The sequence below is a fragment of the Rhamphochromis longiceps genome, linkage group LG2, assembly GCF_057381845.1.
Source record: "Rhamphochromis longiceps isolate RC_006_pf linkage group LG2, R_longiceps_female_GT1.1, whole genome shotgun sequence".
Taxonomy (NCBI): Eukaryota; Metazoa; Chordata; class Actinopteri; order Cichliformes; family Cichlidae; genus Rhamphochromis; species Rhamphochromis longiceps.
This window is the reverse complement of record NC_140558.1, coordinates 8,319,578-8,337,359: the sequence shown is the minus strand read 5'-3', so window position 1 is coordinate 8,337,359 and position 17,782 is coordinate 8,319,578. Positions and strand designations below refer to the sequence as shown.

Genomic DNA, 17,782 nt, shown 5'->3' with positions numbered 1-17,782 from the left:
AGGAAAAGAAAGGAAAAACGGATATCCAAAAGGATAACGTGGCCTCAAACACCCTCGTCTTGCTTTGTTTGCTCAACAGTTTTATTAGGAAACTACAAGTGAACACCAAACGTCATTCTGGGGGCACGTCTCGTCACCTGGTAGCCATTTTCATACGTGTCCAGGCACAAGTATCGACATTTAGGCTGCTGTTTTGAAGCATTCTCTAAATGTATATGGGAGGTGGGGTGTCTACTTTTATAACACCGTATACTGCTCTCCGCCAGCATAAAAGGTTTTTGTGTCATATTTAGAGTTGAGTTTAAAGGTTATTTTAAATTTCTTCCAGCAGTTAGACTCATCACTTTAATAACGGCATAAAAGAAAGAGGGTACTTTACCTGCAGGGAGCAACCTAGTTTGGAAGTGTAGGTGTTCAGACAGTGGATGTTTGATTTTAGAACAAAACTTTCCAATTGGAGTTTGATGTTTTGCAACAGTGTCAGTTTCAAGGCCTTAATATCTTCACGGCCCCTCAGCTGAGTGTTATTCCCCTACTGTTGTGGTTAAACAGTATTCACAGCTCATGGCCTGTTCTGTACTCCCACTGCTCTGCTTGTTGTTTTTCTCTTCCCTTCAAATGATCAATTTCCAAAACAGCTAAACCTTTTAAGTCTGGTCGTTGCTGGTAAAAGTCAATCGCATTAACTCTTAAAGGTCAAGAATGTGTCACCATTATGTAGGAAAGCTGTCTCGCAAGCCCCCTTTGAGTAAGATAAACTCAAGACAAAGTAATAACTGTCATTGTGCTTAGAAGAACTGACGGGTGACTGCAGCAGTGGTATGTTGGCTTTTTAAAGCTTCAGCTATTTATCTAAAGATATGTTTAGTTTTTGCAATATTAGACATTCTATTATTTACAATCTACTGCTATGGTGATGTGGTATTAGTTATAAAATTACCCTTAAAAAGAGCAATGTGAGTTTTCAGTTTATGAGTATTTTGTACAGTGGAGACACATTGTAGTTCTTGTATTATTTAAGGTACTATTTAGTCCTATTTGTATTTAGTCAAGTACAGTTAAGAAGAAAACTTGCATAGAAATCAATGTAAAGGCTATGATGACCTTCAAGATGTTGCAACAGAGAAAACCTATAGTTCAGATCTTAAGATTGCACACCTGACTCCCACACATGCCCTGCATTTTAATGCTCGGGGTTTGTGTGGAGATGCGTTGCCACCCCTTAACCACTTACCTTTGAACATATGAGTAGGTCAGGTGTGTTCTACTGTAGAAGAGAAAACCTTGGTTGACAAATGGCACGCACAAGCAGGTTTGGTAAACGGCATTGTCTTGCATCCCCACTGTGCCAGCAGCAAAGAACATGGTTTCAGAATTTAGTTCTAGTTCTTTGGTTAAATACTGCTTCTTTCCACAAAATAACAAAAAAATAGGTCACGTTGGCTCCTTTTCATTAGTTTTCCTATATGTCTTTTGTCAGATCAGTCACGGTGACCCGATTTATGCAGGTTTGTGAAAACAAAACATTTTGAATAACCCACTTTCCATCCTTTTCTGAGTAAATGACTGTGCAGAATTGTTTATTTTCATAAAATAATAAGCAGGGTTGGGCCAACCATTGGGATGACTTTGCAAAGTGTGAAAATTGCAGATTTCACACAGAAAACATTAATATTTTTATTTTTTTTAATTAAAAAATTGGTACACGGGAGTGGAAATGCAAGGAAAATATTTCTAAAGTTGAACTGTTTGAATCATAAAGATGTCAAATACTTTAGTTCTAAAATGCTCGATGAACATGTGAATATTTTGTGTCTCCAACGATGCTGTCACAATTTTTAGCATTTAATGTGCACTTTCAGCTTGTTTATACCTGTTTATTGTGTGTTCTTAACTAGTATTTACCATCAGGCAAGTTATTCCTAGGCTATTTCAAGCTGATAAAGTGTGGGAACCTACTTTGCAGCTGCTGACCAAACTCCTACAAAATTAGCCGGCTATGCGTGAGAGACTCTCTTTATGTGTAGGCCAAAGAAACCAAAGTTAAACTCTTCATTCTGGTTCTGATAACAGAAACTGCTGTCACAAGATAATTAAAAAACAGCTCGTTATGCAGTTTTTTATTTTAAAGCTTTTATGAGATTATCAGATAAGTCACTGTATTGAGCACTTTTTGTGCGATCTGGTCACACTCAGAAGGAAAAAAGAAAAATAGTTTAGCTTTCCTGTCTACTGGAATCAATATATGAAATTCCTCACATTTTATACAAGAAAACTTCCAATCAACTTTGTGGGTTACCATACTGAACTCTAATGCGCTGCAGGCTAATTTCATCAGCATCTTGCCGATGGTAAATTCCGGCTTGCTGATTTACCACTGGCCTTGTAAGCTTGTTTCGTTATGCTTCATTTATCAAACTTCATCTGTGATTGCTTATTTACCCAATGACAGTGTCAACAGGAGCCGAAATCTACATTTTGATATTACAAATAGCAGCTGGTATCATCTTTGAATGCACTAATGATGACTCTGAACAATAAACAATATAAACAAGCCTTGTAAACAAGCTGTGTCATCCCTTTTGTCATAGCAATGAACAAGACCAGAAGAGGCAATCCCCCACCCACGGCAGCTTTGTATCTTCCTGTACACTTACGGTAATGAGCATGCTCACATTTCATAATCATTGATAATCTCCTTCATTTGTCCTTGCATCTAAAACAAAAAAAGTCATCATGTTTCTCTCAGTCAGCATTTTAATTAAAAAACATACACACTTACTTAAAAAATGCCAAGATGCGTGTGTTTCATGCAAACTTTCAACCTCGCGCCTACTCTCTCCGCACCACGGCAATGCAAACTGTTCACAAAGGGGAGACCACAGTGTAGGAAATCATACTACTGCAAGTGGGAGTAGGAAGTCAACTACATTATCAAGAAGAAGTAAATAAATCTGCCTCACAGTGTCAAATGCTTGAAGTGCAAACACATGGTGAATTCATGAAGATCCTTTTAACTTTCATTTAAACTCCCTGAAGAGACAAAGAACACATCTTACATTTTGTTTTTAGGCCATGCCACCCATACTGAAACCATAATTAGATGAATTCACATTAGAAGAGCACGTATTAGACACGTATTTTATTTATTGTATGCATAAGAAGAGGTACACGTGCAATAAACAAAAACAAAACAAAGCTGTCATTTACGGTTTGAGCAAGCAATATCAAGTCAAAACAAAAACAAATTATGATACTGATGAGCAACAACTGTGGCCGAGCTACGTAATAATGAAATACAGTAGCAGAAAAATAGACAAATCATTTGTTGACAAAAAAAATCAAACATTTACTTTTGATTGACATCTGGTTTTAAGTCACCTCACACTGATAACTCGTGGCAAAAATGGTGTTTAGAAAAATGAACAGGGGTCTACTCTTAACCAACTTCAATAAACTGTAAAAGAAAAAAATACAACAAATGTTATTTATTCTTTATTTTCAGTGTAAAGTAAGAAAAAGGCACATAAGCATAACTTGTACACACATCTAATGCATTGCAGATACAACTGTTAAATCAGTCTCCTAATATGATGTCATTTAAGTAACACAGATTAAAATATTTATTCATTCTGTGACATCTCAAGCTCTCAATGTCAGTTTACACTAAAGTGACGTTAATCCAGCTTACCTATCGATACCAAGACATTCTAACTATTGTTATATTAATAACAATAAACTAATGTAATTTTAAGAGTTTTGTATCCATTAGTGAGATGTCATTACTGCACCAAGGTAAATACGTATGCTGCTCTGTATGCTCTTGTAGACATTCGGCTACGTCGTTGAAGACAAAGCGCGACTTGAAACAAGCCGCACTTTTTTGTCACTGTGTTTAACACTCTGGCTGACCACAAAGAACATTTCTCAGTGTGGCATGTCACGTCTGACCAAGACTGTTAGTCATCATTGAAAAAACATGTGTCAGTAGAGCATTGTTTTGCAAAGTTCCCTGGAAAAAGCTTGAGATGTTAGTTCTAGATATCTGACGATAACATTTCACTTTCAACTAGTTTTAAAAAGTTTTAATTGATGGCCTTTTTTCATAGTCGCATAGATCAATTAATGTTAGTTTTATGTCAGTTTGAATGAGTAACTACAGTACAACTAATCCAACTAACTCTTGTGATGCTTTGAAATTAAGTGCAGTGCCTCTGCTGTATTGGTGAGGTGCCTCAGAAGACAAAGTAGAATTTCAAAGTTTCCCTCACACATACAATTTTGTGAGAATCTGGTCAGGTTGAAAGCTAGATGTCTATTGTTATGCATCAACTTTTGCCAATTGCTTGCTCATAGTGTGTTGTCTTAATGTTGTTTTTTTCCTGTATTACTGTAGCGTCCTTATCTTACAATATAAAGTTGCTATTGTGACTTGGTGCTATATAAATAAAATTACATTTAATCGATGACCATTAACTAGCTGTAAATTCCCCAGACTATTCCCTACGCTACTCTTTTATTGGTTCAAGTGGGCATAACAAGTACGTTGTACCAGGAAACAAGTTATCTTAATTTCATTATCAATCGATACACAAATGCCAATATTTTTGTCATCCAAGGTTTTGTGGTGTACTTGTAGTGTGAGATCAAATGGCCATGTAGGTAATAGATGCATGTGGGAACCAAAAAAAGGAACAATAATTTGAAACCACTGGCTGTAGTCTGACTAGTTTTCTATTAGCTTTTAACCAGTATGCAGAAAGGAAGTGTTGAACAGGATATCTGTTGCATGGATATCCTGGTTAAACTGAAAAAAACTGGCTTCTAGCCCAGCAGACTTAACTGCCAGAATAACCGTTTAAAGTGAGCTTGCAGGGGGATAGTCAGTCTCAAACTGGGACCTTCATTTTTGTTAGACGACATCACCACATTTACCATTTTACATGCATTAGATACAAAAATAATAGAATTGCACTGGGTAATTTCTTCTGTTCGTCTTTAATTTACTCATATTTGTAATGAATAATATGTAACAGCTTTTTTCTCCCTGGCTGTCCGTTTAATCAGAATGACTAAACACAACTTTTAATTTTTAGAGGTATTTTTTTAAGATTGTTTCTGATTGGAATTGAAAACTGGTGAATCAATTAATACGTATGACATTAATCCAGATAAAGTATTAATGTAAAAATGTAAAGTAAAAATGAGGTAGATTTTCACTTCTTGAGAGGATTTTCCTATTACTGGTTTATTATTTAATCATTAATAAACATTTTGGAGTTTTTTTTACAACTTAAATAAGCTATTTGACAAAAAAATGGGGAAAATGATGCACAAAGACCGTTGTTGGACCTGCAACTGGAAAAAGAAGCTAAGAGCTATGAAATGTAAATGATACATCCTTATGCTTATGTAACACCTTGAACAATCTTGCACCTTTATTTCCACTGCATTTCTTTAATGATAAGGGCATTGTCCCTTATCTCCTCCACTAATCTCTATAATGGGGGAGGAAAGGTTTTATGAATTCCTCATGTCAACAACGCTGCTTTGTAAGACTTTTAGACGTAAAAACACAAACCAGCACACCACAGGTGGGTTAGGAGGGATTCTCTGGTGGTGGCCAGATGAGGAAATTCTTTTGAATTTTGAATCTACCTGAGGACACTTTTTCCTTTCTGTGTGCGCATTACAGAAGGTACTCCTGATAAGACGCTGAGGGTGATGCACCTCTTAGACCAGTCAGAGCCCCCACCCACCTGTTCCCTTACGCTGACGAAGAGAGAAAACAGACGAGAGGGGTTTTCTCTTTCACTCTCACTTCCTCTCTTCTGGTTGCCGTAGATTGTTGTAAAGATTGTGTGTATGGAGAGAACTTGTGCACTACCACTGACGGGGCAGAAAGACTGAGGTAGCATGAACATGGACATACTGACTAACCTATGATACAATCTGAAATTCCAAAATGTGTAAGTTGTGAAGTGGAGTAGATGACCATCATTAAATATGCAGTGATATTTCCATAAAAGGTTTCCTATGGCTAAAATATAACTGTGATTAAAGATTGGTTGTCATAATAATAATAATAAACAACAACAACAATCTATTGTAATAAAAATTGAGCTCATCGACTATGTCTTTGTCTTTTAAACACAATGACCTCAGAAGCGGATTTTAGTCATTATCTTTTAAAACTGCCCAATGAAAAGTCCCATTTCAGTGAAAGCATAAAGGAGACTTTATTTACATTTGGCATTGACATTCAATTGAACTCACAGACAATGAGATATAATATGGGATATAATTCAGATTGTCAAAATTTCACATCTCCTCATCCTCATCCTTTCTCATTAAAAACAGTGTGTCAGGAGTCAAAAAAGGAAAACTCTTTCTCTTGACCAAATTATTTAGAAAGTTAAAAATATGAAGGAGAATTCATGAGGACAGTGCCATGAAAATCCAATAGCATGGGTGCTTAATTATGCAATATTAATAGAAAGTTGCATGTTGTTTCATGCAGCCAACATGGTGACAATGTTACCTTAATACCAAGTTTGTGACTGTGATGGACAAAACAATGTAGTCAAAGTGGCAACAGAGCATGAAATGATACAGAGGCAAAGGTGTGTAAAGCTTTTATTTTTTAAACTGCATCCCAGTGATGATGATTGACATGTCTAACATCATGTCAGCACAACACAAACACAACCATACAAACAATGCAATCAATGATAATTCCTGACAAACAGTCAACAGTCAAGTCAAGCAAAGCTGAGCACGGGCTTTGTCGATCTTTCTGAAGTAGAAGGTTATACAGACCTATGCAACTTCTACAAATAAAAGTGAGAAATATGACTGCTGTTTTCTCTCACTGTGGTGAACCAATGCATCAGATGACTGACATAATGTGTTTGACATAAGCAAAACATACAAAAATTCCCAATATACAGAAGTGCTTTCGTGCCAGTGCGAGTTAAACTACAGACAATAAACCTGAAAGTGAAAGAAAATAGTAATTTTAACCCTTAATTCGGCATTCATAAACATCTTGTTTAAGTTAACCAGAATCGAGTGTTTATTCAATCACTTTTACAAGCTATTCAGTTTTTACACATGTGACAATAAAAAACTAAATATAAGTAATATGTGGTGTTGCTTATCCTTGGAGAATCTTCATTTTTCATTGCAATTTTCTTACATGTGTATTTTTAGTACAAAAAAAATATATTAATTTGAACTAACAAAAACACAAAAGAAAAGACAGGCAATCCAATAGCAATTACCTATACTCCTCATAGCTGTTGTAATATTTTTTTTAATATATGCATTTTACTATATATACACATATGGATAAAACTGAACTGTTGATCTGTTGCTCACCAAAAGTGGCAGCAACTAAGCTGTTGAGTTATTTGAAGAAAGAACAGACACAATCTTTTCAACCAGTTTTGGATGTGCCTTGAGAGTTACTGATAATAATGAACACCTAGGAACGACCAGATGCCTAACCGCCTCACCTACAAAAATAGTTGATTATCAAATAATTACAATGTAATTACAACATGACAACATTTCTTTAGAAAACCTCTTTTTTTCCCCCTGCAGACCATCATTAATCTGTGAGTCTGTAACAGCATGTGTCATCCTTTTGAAATGACGTGACGCTGCCAGCCTGCTCCATAATGACACATGCAACTGTTTCAAGGCATTTCATAAGCAGACCCTCTTAAGCCGCTGTACGTTTCCTTGATCTTGCAAGTGGACAAAGAAATGTGTAAGAGACAAAAGAGTGAAATAGCAGCATAAAGAACTACTCCGCAAATGTTACTCCAATATTAGCTTACTTCCTTATGCACTATGAAAATACAACATATATATATATATACACACACACATACACACACACACACACACACACACACACACACACACACACACAGATGTTTTTTTGTTTTTTTTTTCATGTCTCTTTGGTAAAACATTAACTCTTACAAAGGGTTTCCTGTTGTTGCCGAAGATATTTGTCCGTGTAGGTGGCCACAATGCAGTGAATGCATTCAGGTTGTCAATACCACACCTACAAAGAATACCTATGACACGGTACAAGCTTTGGCTCCACTGATTCAAAGTGAAAATGGGAAGTGTCGTCGCCGTTCCTCTAGTTTCCGGGTGAGTCGGGTGCACTCAAACGAGTTTACATTCACACACTAGTATCTATAGGCCCCACGCACGCGCGGCTTGACGCCAGTTTCGGATCACGTAGTGGTGACTGCCAGTGGAAAAGAAAATTTCATTACTCACACACTAGTTTCTGCAGTTTTCCAACTCTGTAAAAGTGGTTTTCCTGTGTCCTCAGGGATAAGTATAAAAAGGTAAGCGACACAAGTATCTGCATTTCCAGTAAAACTTGGGTAAAGCGTCTTTTGGTGAATCGGTGCCTGCTGCTGACACTTAACAATATGAAGCTGATTGTTTTTTGCCTTTTCACAATCTACTGTTGCTCTTTGGTCAAAGCATCTCCCATGGAGCGCAAAAAACTACAAGAAGTCCTTAGAGAGCTGAAAATGCTCAAACGCGACTTTCCGGTTAGTTCATCTACATCAACTTTTTAACTGCTTTAACTGCATTTCACAACTTGCTTTCTAGCAAACTAACTTTCATTACCTAATGCAATCTTTTTTGACTTCCTTTTGCAGAACACAGAACTCATGATGAATACTCCACCAAAGGATATTGAGGTAAGCAAAACTACTTTAATCTAAAATAATGCAGACCGTATGGTCACCACTACGATAAATATTGGTGGTTGCTTACTCATTGTTGTTATGCTCCCACTTACTGTAGTTAGTTTGTCAGGCGCCGGGTACTGTAGGAGTACATCAAATGATGTGTGAAATACCAAAATGTGCAGGGTGATAAGCAGCTGTAAAACTCGAAACTTAAAGGATAAAGGTCCAGATTTAAATTTCGCATCTACTCTTTGATCACAATACTTAAAAATAAATGACTGTCATATTAAGGAGCAGAGGAACTGTCATAAAACGTTTACAAAGTAAAATGTAAGCATTTAAAATTTAATTTAGCAAAAATAAAATCCACATAATTAAGTGTTAGACAGGATTAAAACTACATTATACATTTCTTAGTTTAATTAGAAACAAAAATACGACTATTATACAGAATATTTATTAAAACCTTGCACTATGAAACCATGCATTTTTGTTTTTCTGAGTTGATTTGACTAAGGTGAAATCCTCAAAAAGGCCATATATATTTCAATATTTATAAATAGAAATGACAATATTTACTTTAAAGGCTCTATAGCACATCTTAGCAATGAAACCTAAAAACATTTTGTAAAGTTTTGCAATGCTCTTGTGGTCAAATCCTACATAGTCTCATTATGTACCCTTTATATAACTAGACTTGTAAATGTTTATTAAGATGCACTGCATTACTAGTAAATTCTAATCAGCCTTCTTTCTTGTCAGGCTTATTCATTTTCATTCAGTGAGTCAACTCAAGAGTGTGCTCAGTGGATTTTTTTCATTTTCTCACAGCTTCCTTTGAGTGAAATGTGATGAGTAATCAAGCAGAGAGCAGACAAAACCATTACACTTCCTCACGCCACCTCTCAAACTGAGCATTTGACAGAATGCTAGAAAACTTTTGAGTCAATATTCTGTTTAACATCTTGCAAATTACAGTTTATCTCACACCGCGAATGATGAGGATTGCCAAGCATCTGATCTTGCTTTGCAAAACAAAGATTATGGTTTCAAAATGAGATCACAACACTAAACTGTAGCAATAATGATAAGATTTAACAATAACTGTAGCAGAATTTCTGATTTTTAAATGCAGCAAAACAAATTACGGCTAATTCGCTAGGCAGATATAAAATACTCAAAAAAACTTTGACCCAAGCTGGCTGAGTTCACGGGTGTCACACCACACTGGAAAATGAGTATCTAAACAGAAACAAGTGTTTCACATGGGAAAAATTGCATTGTACCATCAGCATTTTCATCCAGATTTTTGGAGGGAAACAATTCATACAAAAAAAAAAAAAAAAAAAAAAACCCTCTTTCACTTAACAGAAAGTTATCATTGAAATAGTGGAAACTCTGTTTGGTTCAGTTTCATTTTGTATAAAAATGTTTTTGTGTGCATCAGATTGGAAAGTCAACTACAATGAAGTCATGAAATGAAACTACAAACAATAGCTTTCTTGGAACAATATTTTTCCTTACATTGAAACAAAGAAAACTCATTTTCATAGCCAACTGTAAATGAAGTAGAACTGTGCATCAAGCTGTTGTGTTCCCTTTGTATGGTGCTCCGTGTGATATATCTCATTTAAAAAAGCAAATGTATTTAAAAAGACCAACCGGAACCCTGACATATATATATGTGTGTGTGTGTAAGCTGGGATAATCATGATGTCATATTCACCATCATTTCTTTTTCTTTTCGTAACAGGACTGCTGTTGTCTGACAGCCTTAACTTGCTTTCGGGAGACTCTGCTTCAACATTTTGGCATAAGTGGAAAATATCAGAAAAAACTTTACAAGAGTCTTAATCATACCCTTACTGTAAGTACATTGTTTGGGGTGGGACTCACATAATAATATACCTTAAGTCCTATTCTAAAGACTAATGTCAACATTTTAGTACACTGCATTTCTAAAACTGGCATATTTCTTTCAATCATTGCAGATCAGTGGACTGAACTTTTGTAACACAGAAACTTCTACGGTAAGTAAAAATTAGTCAGCATTGCTTTTTTTTCTTGATTGTGACTATTGTTTTTTCAGTTTGTACACAGACTCTTGTAGTAAACGACCATTTAAGTAAACTCCTTTCTTCTTTGTTTCTTTTTAGACCAACTGCTCAACCTGCCACTCACATCCTAAGGAAAAAGCATCAGAGTTTTTCAACAGACTGGAGTCTCTGGTTCAAAGGGTAAGGCTATTTCAGATATATTTCAGAAAGCTATACATAAAATACTAGACCATTTTGTTTTTACAGTAAGCTTAAAATAAAAAGGCTATGCTCTTTAATATGATCATAAATGTATTGATGCTTGTACAGCAAATTAAGTATTTATTTTCATCCATTTTTAGGGTCTAAGCAGAATCAACTGAGATGAGCTGAAGATCCATTAGCAACTTTAGAGAAGACACTACTTTGTAAAGGGCCAAGCACGTCGAAGATTGCGTCTTACAGCCTGATAAATATTTAACTTATTTATTATTTATTTATATTGAAGTGGTTAACTCACTCAAGCTATCAGGAAAGCTGCTCTGCTGCCACCTTGTGGACTTCGTACCCTCAGTCAGTGAGAGGGAAAATTAATTTATTCATTCATTTTGTAGTTCTCAAAGAATAGTTTAATAATGACATTTATACTGTGTATGAATTTCCTTAGTACATAAATTATTTTGTAAAACAACTGTACCATCTGAAAATATCAAATTAATTACCATATATTATTTGATGTGCCTAGTTTATATGAAGGACAGATTCTCTGCTTGTAGCAGGAACTGAAAGACAAGTGTTCCAATTTTTTTTATATTTTAGCAAATGGGCATTTTTTTCATTCTGGCAGTAGTCCATTGTATAGTTAACAAGTCGTAACTTTCTCTTGTCAACTTCATATAAAAGGCAGGTTGATATTAATAAAGACAGTGTCTAACTGTGCTATCAAACTGTATTTATGATATAGTTTATATGTTTAGATATTTATTGTTTAAATGTTTGATACCAATTACAAGTTTTTAGAATTACTTTTTTATACGTGCTGGACTAACTGAGAAAAATAAATATAAATGAAATTCACAGAAAGTGAAGAGAAATTGTGTTGATGTTATCCATGTTTTTTGGTTGTTTTTTGTGCTCGTATGACGGGATGTGAATGGGTTAACGAGGCATGTTGTTCAAAGTGCTTTGAGTGCTCGAGTAGAGTAGAAAATCACAAATAAAAGAACCAGTCCGTTTACTATGTTTTGACCTGACATGGTTCTGGAGGCACTTCCTGAAATGTAAAGATACATTTTCCAGGAGCTTAAGTTTAATCCAAGCGTTGCATTTGCATTCAGAAGCTGTAAAACAACAACATGTGATCAAACAAGCTTTGACACACTTGCAGCTATATCCAAAAAGACAGCTGGAACACTAGGAGTAGCTAAATCAATATATCTCTGAAGAAGAGAGAATTGGTAAAATGAATAGGTTGTCCTGGGTGTTCATGGAAGACAACAGTGATGGATGATCACAAAATCTTTCCATGATAAAGAACGACACCTTCTGGACAAGACTGTGTACAAGAGAGCAGAGGCTTGCACAGGCTTCTTCAAGGTTCAAACCATACTAGTTTCATAAAACTCTGAGCAATACTCTAGGAGTGGAAGCAAATCTTGTGAAAATGAAGAAGTGCCCATGACAACACAAGAACCATGGCTCTGAGACCCATTAGGTGACCACTGAGCACCTTTGGCCAGACAAGCTGAACAGAAAAAGCTAAAAATAAAAGGTGTGTAGACATGAAACTAAGATCAGCAGGAAGATAAAAGAGTAGTGCTCATGATCCAAATTACATTACGTAACCTGTAAAGCACAATGAAGGCAATGCCATGTGTAGGCATGCATAGCTTCTAGTGGCACAGTGTGACTAATGTTTTCTAAGGAGCTTGGAAAGAAAAGCATCTGGACTTCTTTAAGTTGCTTGAAGACGTTTCACCTCTCATCCGAGAAGCTTCTTCAGTTCTAAGGTCACATGGTGGAGAGTCCCAGATTTAAACCCAGTGGGAGTTTCCCCCCAACAGAGGGACAAAAGGACCCCCTGATGATCCTGTACCTAATCACATGAGCCAAGGTGTGAAAACAGGTGTGGGTCACAATCAGCCAGGGTTTCGGTTGAGCTCATTGTGAAACCTGGCCCCACCCTATCATGTGATTTCCTTGAGGTCAAATGGCAGAGGTGTGAGTGGGCGTTAAGGTGTCTGGGAAGGGATCTCAAAACTGGGTTATAGATGTGACTAATGTTTGCTGAAGATACAGTTAGGGCCATATCTATTTGGACACTGACACAAGTTCAGTTATTTTTACCTGTTTACTGAAACATATTCCAATTATAGTTACATAATGGACATGGACATACTCTGTAGACTCTCAGCTTTTGTTTCAGGGTATCCACATTCAAATTGGATGAAGGGTTTAGGAGTTCCAGATCCTTAATATGTAGCCATCCCCTTTTTAAAATGTCCAAAAATAAATGTAGAGTTGACGCAAAGGCTATTTCATGGGCAGGTGGGGGCAATTTTTTTGTTATGTCATTATTAATTAAGCAGATATAAAGCCTGGAGTTGATTTGAGGCGTATTTGGAAGATTTTGCTGTAAAAAGACAACATGTGGTCAAAGGAGCTCTCTGTGCAGGTGAAACAAGTCATCCTTAAGCTGTGAAAAAAGACAAAAAGCTATCTGAGAAATTGCTACAATACTGGGAGTGGCAAAATCTACCGTTTGGTAAATTCTGAGAAAGAAAGAAAGCATCGGTGAACGCACCAACGGAAAAAGACCTGAAAGTCTATGGAAGACAACAGTGGTGGATGATCACAGAATAATTTCCATGGTGAGGAGAAACCCCTTCACAACAGCCAACCAAGCAAACAACCCTCTCCAGGAGGTATGAGTATCGATATCCTCATAAAGAGAAGGCTACATGAATGTAAATACAGAGGGTTCACTTCAAGGTGCAAGCCACTCATAAGCCTCAAGAATAGAAAGGCTAGAGTGAAGCTTGCTTAAAAAGAAAAAAAAGAAGAGAGCATTAAAAAAGAAAAAACAAAACAGCATCTGGTGATGCCCATGAGTTCATTACTTCAGGCTGTCATTGAGTGAGCAAAGTGTTTTCAACCAAGTGTTAGAAATGAACATTTTATTTTCAGTTATCTAATTTTTCCAATTTTCTTGAACCTCTGAAATAAAGGGGCAATCTCTTTGTTGTTGTGTAACTGTAAATGTATATGTAAAAGTATGTTACATGTGAAGTCATCAAAGTGTGATAAGTAAACCAGGCAAGATTGTGGACCTAAACCAATGACCCTCTTGCCGTAAGGCAACAGTGCTAACCACTGTAACCAGTAACCGTAAAACTATAGTAAAAAATAACCAGATATTACTATAATCAAAAATACCAGCACTGATTCTAAGGAATAATTGTCTAATAATTGTCTTATGGCATGTGTAATCAAATATTGCTTGGATGGAGAATCAGTCGTTCCCATTAAAACTTTAATGTTAAGTTATGAAATGAAACAGCCTTTTACCATTAATAGGTCGCTGAAATAGCAGTTCCGACTAGGATATACAAAAACACAGGTGTCGAAGTCCAGGCTTTGAGGGCTGGTGTTCTGCAGGCTTTAGATGTGCTTTGATCCAACACAGCTGATTTAAAGGGCTGAATTGCCTCCTCAACATGTCTTGAAGTTGTCCAGAAGCCTGTTAATGAACTAATCATTTGATTCAGGTGTGTTGACCCAGGATGAGATCCTAAAATCTGCAGGACACCAGGCATTGAGGCCTGGAGTTCGACACCCCTGTACTAATGGTAGGGTAGGATTGTAATTCTTGAGGAGCAAAGATGAAGAACCTACCCACCACCAGAGGGCAGTATATTGGCAAGTGTTAAATATATATTAAAGTGTATTAAGACTTTCAAAAAGACATGAACACATAAAAATCCAGTGTTTGCTGTTCAAACCTAATGAAATCTTTTAGAGAATATCATAAATGTACAGATTTATGCTCATATAGTGTTTAACATAACATCAAACTTACGCAGCTTTAAAAAGGGTGAATTTTTACAAGTAAAATCCAAGTAATACATGCGAGTAACCTTGTTCTTTCTGAATTTTTCACCAATGTTTTTGAATGTTATGAACAGGTGGATTTACAGAGTTTGCAAATGTGGTAAAACCATGTGTGAAAACATATATGAGAAGAATACCACAGACTTCAAAGATCATGCAGCAACCTGGCAGGCCACTAAAAACTCTCACAATGACATAAGTGAACATGTTTTTTTTTTAAAACAGGTGTCCCCGCTACAAACATGGACTTCCCAGATGATAAAGGGGGATTTCAGCAAAACAAACTCACTCACTCATCTGTTTTAACCAAGATGAACTTCACACCTGTGAAAAAAAAGTCCTGCAGACCCTGTGGGTTCAACCACTAGAAAAAGCTTTGGTCAAGCACAAAAACAAAAACAAGAAAAACAAAAAACAGAACCACTCAAGATGATGAGTCATAACTACTGAATTGCGCTTTATTCTTATTCATTCAATATGATCAGCATACTTTAAAATATACTGATAATAAATGCTTTCTTGGATAAAAAAATTGGGGTTTTCTGAACCGTAAACAAAGCTTACGACAGGTGCCAACATCGCCTATAAGTGTCTTTCCAGGCAAAGAAGAAAAATATGTTTTGTGTAAAAGGTCAGATCAGCAACTCCCACAAATGGAATCAATTTTATGTTTCAAAGATGGTGAAATTTCCCTTTCTGGGTACAACACCAATTGTGATACTCTAGATGAGTGACAAATGGAGGGATTTTTCCTTTCATAAAAAACAAACAGCGCCACACCAGACCCGGTAAGGAGACTGACCACCAAGAGAAAAGATCTAGTGTTCACAGTCATATTGGGATCATATAAGAGCTGTACTACAAAGCATGCTCAAGTTATCCAGGTGTGGTGACCATAAAGGCAGACTTTTTAAGTGTTACACGATTTGTTCTCTTTTAATCTTTTAACATGGTGCACACCCCATGTGCTTCTGGGGAGATTATATCTGGCACATTTACTGTAATTATTTCGCTATGCTATTAGCAATACAGAGTGCAAAGTCTGAGAAGGTTTATAAAGTACTGATGCAGTATTGATATTGTTTTCCCAACACTGAAGACTAATGTAGCAAGTATCCATGATCACAGCTAACAGTATACCTACTATGTATGTATTTAGAACATTCATATTAAAATGAGGCTTACTCACTTAATCCACGATTCCAGTCAAAACCTCCGCTGACATATACATGCAAATTGGGCAAGTAGGAAAGTAGTTAAATATTAACTGCTACAACCCACACTGAAACATGGAGTTTTCAGTGTGCTCAGTCATAGGGGAAGTATTTGGAAAAAGAATCAAATCAACAAAAAACTACTAAAATAATTATCTCTTGTCTCCTGTGGGGAAGGAGGAAAGGATTTAAGGAAGGAAGAAACTGACTTATATAGAAGTCTACTTGTGCAGTAAGTCTTCCTCACTAACAAGAGGGGAGCATGATGAGAAAATGGAGCGAATACTTTGAGGAGGTGATGAATGAAGAAATGAGAGAGTAAACAGATGGAGGACAGTTAGTGAACTATGACGATGATGAAGATTGGAAAGATGGTCGTTTGAGCTGACATACCTGTAGAAATATGGAGATGTCTAGGAGAGAGGGCAGTGGTCTTTTGAACAAGATGGTTTAACAGAATCTGGTAGAGTGAGAAGATGCCTAAGAAATAAAGAAGAAATTTACTGGTACCGACTTTCAAGAACAAGGGTGATATGCTATACCTGTTGCACTGTTCCTTTGTTGTTTTAGACAAAGTAAATGATAAGGTACCACGAGTGGAACTGTGATACCACATGAAGAAGCCAGGAGTGGCAGAGAAGTATGCAAGAGTATGAGTGTGTGACAGTATTGAGATGTGCAGCAGGAGTGACAGGTGGGTTCAAGGTGGTAGTGGGATTACATCATGGATCCACTCCTTTGCAGTCTGAGTCTCCATGGACTATGATGTTTTTGCACACATCACTGGAATCTGTAATGAGAGTAGTGAGCAGACGGAAGAGAGCCTGGAGAGGTGGACAGAATGAGAGAGATCAGCATAGCAAGCTGCAAAGAAGGTAGATGAGTTGTGTGTAGATGAGTCTGCAAAGAGAGGTGAGGAAGAGAGTTCAAGCAGGGTGGATTTGGTGTAGATGAACATTGGCAGATTTGTGACAGAAGGATAGCAGAAGAGTGAAAGGGAAGGTCTAAAAGATGGTAGGGAGACCTGCTATGATGTACGGTTCAGAGATGGTGGCACCAACAAAAAGACCAGAGGCCGAGCTGGAACTGGTGGACCTGAAGATGTTAAGAGTTTTATTAGGACCAAACAGACAAGATTAGAAATTAGTATATCAAAAAGGACAAGTCAGGTTAAGAGGCTTGGAGAGAAAGATACAGAGCCAAAGCTTAGATGGTTTGGACATGTGCAGAGGGTAGTGGACATACTGGACAAAGCATGTCGAAGACAGAGCTGCCAGGCAGGAGGAAAAGAGAGAAACCACAAACAAGGTTTATGGATATCCTGAAGGAGGACATGAGGGTTGCTGTCATAGAGGCGGATGCTAGGGATATGGTGAGATTGAGTGGAAGAAGAAAGACTGTTGGAATAGATGGATGGATTTAGAGGTGTAAACAAAAAAAACAAAAACAAAAAAGCCGCACCATCCATCCATGAATCATCTAGGTCAAATGGCAGCAATATAAGCAGAGGCCAGGCCAGCCAGGCCTCCCTATCCAGATGCCCAAACCTCCTCAACTGGCTGTTCGGTGCAGAGGAGTAGCAGCTCTACTCTGAGCCTTTCCTGAATTACTGAGCTCCTAACTTTTATCTCTAACCACATAATTCCTGAAGCATTTAAATGCCATTACCAGATGTCGTCTGACTTTTACTTTC

The 17,782-nt window shown here is 36.9% G+C and overlaps 1 protein-coding gene across 2 annotated transcripts; it reads left to right on the top strand.

The window, feature by feature from the left end:
* Positions 1 to 7,944: 7,944 nt before the first annotated feature.
* Positions 7,945 to 12,023, top strand: il21 (interleukin 21). Of its 2 annotated transcripts, XM_085380700.1 has the most exons (7): positions 7,945 to 8,372; positions 8,515 to 8,585; positions 8,697 to 8,738; positions 10,483 to 10,596; positions 10,721 to 10,759; positions 10,886 to 10,966; positions 11,128 to 12,023. In XM_085380700.1, the coding sequence occupies exons 2-7, from the start codon at positions 8,523 to 8,525 to the stop codon at positions 11,146 to 11,148; spliced, it is 360 nt and encodes a 119-aa protein (XP_085236826.1). In that variant the 5' UTR covers positions 7,945 to 8,372; positions 8,515 to 8,522; the 3' UTR covers positions 11,149 to 12,023. The 2 variants fall into 2 exon arrangements, with proteins under 2 accessions (XP_085236826.1, XP_085236820.1); XM_085380694.1 differs by having other exon boundaries at positions 7,945 to 8,585.
* The last annotated feature ends 5,759 nt before the right edge of the window (positions 12,024 to 17,782 follow it).